The 6,000-nt window shown below is 49.5% G+C and overlaps 1 protein-coding gene across 1 annotated transcript; it reads right to left on the bottom strand.

Annotated features, from left to right (window-relative positions):
• Positions 1–1,658: 1,658 nt before the first annotated feature.
• On the bottom strand, positions 1,659–4,847 carry LTR64_002139 (uncharacterized protein; the record flags this gene model as incomplete). Its single annotated transcript, XM_064896512.1, has 2 exons — positions 1,659–2,284; positions 2,384–4,847. 2 exons carry the CDS (start codon positions 4,845–4,847, stop codon positions 1,659–1,661), a joined length of 3,090 nt encoding a protein of 1,029 aa, XP_064759199.1.
• Positions 4,848–6,000: the final 1,153 nt, after the last annotated feature.

The following is a 6,000-nucleotide window of genomic DNA, read 5'->3' as shown; positions in this document are numbered from 1 at the left end:
AGCCCTAAGCCCTAAGCCCTAAGCCCTAAGCCCTAAGCCCTAAGCCCTAAGCCCTAAGCCCCATACTGGTCGTGACAATATAGTACAAATACTACTAAACAGAGATGTTAATATTAACGCTTAAGAAGGCGCGTACGGCAATGCACTACAAGCAGCATCGTTTAGAGGACATAAGAAGGTAGTACAGATACTCCTAGATAGAGGTGCTAACGTCAACGCTCAAGGAGGCTACTACGGCACCGCACTGCAATCATCGTCGGAGAAAGAACATAGTTAGTAATAAAAGTGTCGATCACAGCGTTTAAGTACCAGTCCTATAACATATATTCGTATTATTCACGAGTGGTTCTAGATGGGTTATGACGTGCTCTGCTATAACAGAAGTTTATACCTTCGATTAAAGTTAGCAAGCCTACAGGCACGATACAACAGAGCCTCAACCTCTCGGACAACGTCCTTATCAATTGTATATTGTCATCGAGTTCCCTGTTAAGTCTGTGCTATACATAGATCCAAGTTTCTGTTAATGTCGGACATCAGAGAACTGTTTATATAATACAGCTTCGAACTCTATTCGATATCGTGACCGATATCCTGGCATCTATCTATCAGGGTCTAGAAGGCCCAATGCTTAAAATCGGAGAAAGAAAGAAGATAGCTTAAGCCAGAAGACTCGCTGAGCTCTATTTCCAGTGGTAGCGTTTAGCTCTACGCGACCAACGTAGCTGCGAACCTCTGCTATACTTCTAACAGGTCTTACTGGGAGGTGATAGCCAGCTCGTACCAGATTTTAAAAACATCATTAAATTTGGAGAGTCGGTGTATGCCAGCGATAAGTGGCACGCTCACATAGACAACCCGATCGATTTGACATCGTAAACACTAAGCACTCGTCGACCGAAAGAGAACGTCGGTGCTGCCAATTTGATCAAGCGGCTTGTCATGTCTAGAAGAATATGGTGGTCGCAAGCACCGTCGGAGCCTAGATGAGTACGTGCCACAAAGTGAGGTAGTATGGCGTGTCAAGTTGCGGTCCCATGGTAGCCATGGCACGAGAGTTGTCATGGCCTGGACATATGGACGCGGCCTAAGCATAGCTGGTCTGAGGGGAGGTGGTTATAAAAGCGCGTTCTTTGTCCACGAAGAAACATATGAATGGTTCTTTACTTCGTGGCATAACACATCTGATGGCCCAGGCAGAAATGTCGATGAACCTACGGACAAACATGTATGGCTCGCGCTGGAATCGAAAGATCTCGATGTTAATTGTGACTTTCCAAGACTTCGGATCGCACGGTGGGTCTACGGCTTGTGTTTCTTCCAAGATGCCGTAGTAGAGCCGGTGCTTTACCTTGGCCGAGATGGATGTCATGAAGTGATTGCGTTCGTGAACACATGAAGTATCCGCAAGCCATTGTGGACCATCTAAACTGCTCAAATCATCAAGCTAGCCCGTCAAAATAAGCCTTTAACTTATTAGTCTATTATTTAGCTATACCGCTAGTCGTACGAAGAGAAGAAGAAACTCTTAGATAGGAGGAGGATAAGTCTATACTAGACTTATATTATAGCGTACGACGGTACGCCACTAATCTTGGGAGCTAGATCATTACTTTCAGGACGCGCCTCCGTAGTTGCGTGATGACATCTATTTCACTTCACACAACAGTCTGCCACGTAGCATGCGCAGCCGTCCTTGCCTGGATCTTGTAGCCCATATGCTCCATACGACGTAGCACCGTCCAGTGCAGGTTTGGTTCAGCATCATCGACACCACGATATCGACCCAAGTTCGGACCAGTCCTGACAACGACTTCACCTGGCACGGTAGGCACCTTGTACTGCACTGGCCAGAACTCAAGAATCCACCATGTTGGCGCCTGTATGAGCTGATCGTTCATGATGGACATCGCATCGTAGAAATCTTCTACTTGTTCTGGAGTCCAGTCATCGTCAGCATGGCCTCTGAGGTGGTAGAAGTCCTCTCCCTTCTCATGTTTGTCGATGGGAACGAGCTTTGAGCGACGAATGGATCGTGGTGGAAGATCGGACTTGTACTTCTCAAGAAGCGAAGGTGGTGGGCCGTGCGAAGGAGCAGTAAGTCTTTTGTACTTAGGCCACAACGTGTGCACGTCCAATCCAAACTCTGCAAGAGACTTAGTCTTGAAAATGATACCTGTGTTGCACTCGAAAGCTTGTCGAATCATCCAGCGTAGAGGGATCTGGGCCAACTTGTGCCGCTCATCATTAGCAACAGCACCTCCGCCAACATCGGCATGAGCACCTGCAAACCAGACTTCAAGTACATTAGTCTGGAAAGTGTTATTCTGGTGTGTCAAACTTTCATACTCCTCATCTGTAATATTGGGATGATTGTCCTTACCGTATTTTGCGGAAGGAGAGTACTTTGGTGGCTGGTCTTGCTCTTTAGAATTTGCAGACCTGATATTAGTCTCGGCTGGTGATGAAGACTTCTCGATATCATCCCAAGTCTTTGTTTGGTGGCGGCAGATCTTGAATTTTGCTCGACGCTCGTCCAATGCCATTGCATGTCTGAAGTATCGCACCTGGCTCGAAGGCGTACTGCTAAGCGGTAGTTGCCTCGGTATGAAACCCACGCTTGCCACACTATCGAAACAGCCCAGGAAATAGACACAAACATCGATACAGAATGTCCGCTTGAAATCTTCACTCTGTGTCCACCCTTCAGCAGTATCATTGGTGTAAAACTCATAGGCAAAAGGGATCTGCTGAACGTTTCGGGGAGGCAAAAGTCCGACTTTGTGAATCATGCCAGCAAGACATCGAGCCGTGTATGCACCACGTGAGAAACCAAAGATACATATCTTGTCTCCTTCCTTGTACGTGTGCATCAAGAAGTGATAGGCGTCCCTAACGTGGAGTCCGAGGCCAGATCCCACTGCCATGTCCATCGCAGCAGAAAAGCCCTTGCTGAGCCCACCTGCAGATCCGTAGGTGCCAATACCAGCTTGATAGTAAGATACCTGGGATGCATCATCCTTTTTCAGAGCACTGACCAGATGAACGATGTTGCTGTTATCGTTGTCGAACTTGTCACCAGTTCCGTCAAGACACACAACGATAGTACGTCCTTTAGGATCATGGCTATCAGCGTCGTTAACAGCTCGGAGATTCTTGGGCAGGTGAATGGGGCCACGGTCTTCCTCTGCTTCTAGACCTGGAGGTTGAGGCGATGGTGCCCGATGAATGTAAGAATTGTGATTAGGTGACTGCACGGGATATATCTGGCGACGCCACTGACTGATCACTTTCGTGGCCAGTTCGCTCTCTCGCGATGAGTTCTGAGTGCTTGTTGTATTAGCAACGTTGACTGGTGTTGGTACACGCAGTTTTGTTGGATCTTGGGTCGGCCTGACAGATAGTGTATCCTGGTTCTCTACCTCTTGTGCTTTTTCAAGTGCGGACGAGTGTCGCAGCGTGGCAACACTGGCAGGAGATTGCAAAGGATAAACCTGTCGTCGAAGTGAGTGGCTCTTTTGTGGGCTTGCCTCGTGTTTGTCGATCTGCCTATCATCTGGCGGTGAAACTTGACTCTTATGCTCCTCTGCTTTTGCTTGTGGTACTGCGGACTTGGGCAGATTAGCAACACTTGCTTGCGTTTGCAGAGGGTATCTCTGGCGTCGCATCACCGTCTTCTGCTGGACAGCTTGATTGTCTTCAGACAGGTCTTCTACAGATGATTTGGTGGCAGACACAGTGTTGTGAGGTTGCTGATGCTCTGGCACTTCTGCTTTTTGTAGATTTGCGACACTCGCCTGTGCCTGTAGAGGGTATCTCTGACGACGTATTGCCCTTCTCTTGACAGCTTGATGGAATTCGCTCTGGTCGGTGGGTGTCTTGCTTGTATGGTCTGCGGCGAGGACTTGCTGCGGCTGCTGGTTTGTCCCGGTCTGTAGGTTAGCAACGCTTGCAGGCGATTGTAGAGGGTATACTTGTCGACGTAGAGGCTTTCCTTTTGTATCAGAATGTTTGCTCTCGGTAGTGAAGTCTTGGAATGCCTTTTCGCCAGAGCCTTGCACTCTTGCTGGTGGTGAAGGTGGGGGTGTTGGTGCACGTTGCAAATCGGCATGACTAATCTGCGACTGTAAAGGGTAGATACGACGTTGCCACTTCTTCTTTGGCTTGGGTACTGCCATCTCTTCCGACTGAGGCACGGAGGCTATGTCATCAGGTTCTGACTCAGTCTCTGATTGTGGCGGTGAATCGGGCAGAGTAGAAGACCCATCAAGTGACTGTTGCATTGGATAGCTTTTCCGCGCCTTGGAAGAGCTGCCTGTCAACTTCTCACTACCAGTACGACCCGCAGCCGATGCATCCGTGGTCTTCTCATCATACTGTGATCCTGGGCACGGAGCAGAGCCATTCACCGTAGGCTGCGATGCATGCTCGGTTGCACTTGAAGGATGCGAAGGAACTTGGGCGTGCTCTTTCGTTAGGTACTGTACAGGACTGAAAGCGTCATCAGACACAATTGACGCAGTTGATGGGGATCGAGCCACTGTGGTTTCCGATGGTGCTTTTGACACGACCCGTTCAATACGTATGCTCCGTGGCATTCTTCTCAAAGTCCTTTCCGGCATGTGTTTGTTTTCCTCCTCTTGTTCTTCTTCAGTCCTGGAGGCTATTGATCGAGACCGCAATGACGAGGTTGTCGCCTTCGGTTGAGAAGGATACATGCTGCGAGTCCATAAAGTCGACGTAGAAGCAGTATCATCTTGGTCAGGGTCTTGTGAGTGAGGAGCTGATGTGCTACTCGCAGTAGTTTCTTGCTGAGATTCACTGCTGCCACCTTCCGATTGCCACATAGTTGAGCCACGAGGTATCTCCGAGGCTTTAGATAGACCGCCTATAGCTCTAACGTGGTCGGCGGTCGTGGGGAAAGATGCTGCGCCTATAGTGCTAAGTAGTGAAGGTGTCTCCTCTCTTTGAGCGTCGTTATCTGTGACTGCTCGATGCCATGGCCCCATTTCGGGAGTATTCAACGTATTTCCTGTTGCTTGCAAAGATGCTGGGCCACGCGCTCCTTTAGTCGAGGGTTTCGCCGAGGACGACTGCGTCGGGGGGCGCAGGGATGCCTGGAGAGGGTACCTCGATCGTGACCAGTGCTGCTCTGTGTCCATGTTGTCACGGAGCAAGCTTCAACCAGTCAGCAAGATTGCCCGAAATAGAAGAGCATTGGTTGTGTAATGGAAGGTTGAGGCATCGTGGACAGGAAGTGTTGGACGCTGGCGACGGCCTGTCCCACTTCATTTCGGGCTTGTAGCATGTAGCACATGCAAGTGGTCAAAGCTTTCTAGCCTAAAACTGCCTTGCCGTCGTCAGCCAGTTGTATGCAACTGAATTGGGTGAAGCTGAGCTGCATTTTGGAGCTTCAAATGCGCAGATATGTCACCAGAAAATCCGTGCGGAGCTTGCAGATCTCAGCAAGAATTTGTGCTAGCTTGCCGGGCCTTTACGTCAAGATCAGCCAAGAAGGCTCGCTCCGAGGGCTGAACCTCGCTTATCGATTGGTTAAAACCAATCTCGTGGGATTGTGGGCGGCAGCAAGATCTGCAGAGAAACAGAAGGTGAAGCAAACGAGCACTTGGCGACCCATCGTCTTCGTAAAACGACGCTGCATCTCGCCCTTTTGGGACACTGCATTCGTATCTGAGACTACTCGAGTAATGGTATTCGGCGACATGGTGATTCGATCTCAAGCTTACCCACACTGGCAGCTTGCTCAGATCCACAACATTGGCGCTCCGAACGCTTGCTCACAAACTCAATCCGGGTGACGACAACTTCACATTGGTTGGATCGGTCCACCCCATTCAGAAGATCGTCCGCGAGGTTGCAGATCCGGAGAGCCGTACAACCGTCCATGCTGTCGCAGCAGCAGTAGCTGAAGAAGACGTCCGCACAAATGTCGTGATTGGTGCAGAGCATCTGTAGCTATGCAATTTACCAGTGACAAAA

Source organism: Lithohypha guttulata, assembly GCF_036872675.1.
Source record: "Lithohypha guttulata strain CCFEE 5908 chromosome Unknown scaffold_1, whole genome shotgun sequence".
Taxonomy (NCBI): Eukaryota; Fungi; Ascomycota; class Eurotiomycetes; order Chaetothyriales; family Trichomeriaceae; genus Lithohypha; species Lithohypha guttulata.
The sequence above is the reverse complement of the archived record's forward strand: the minus strand, read 5'-3'. Positions and strand labels throughout refer to the sequence as shown.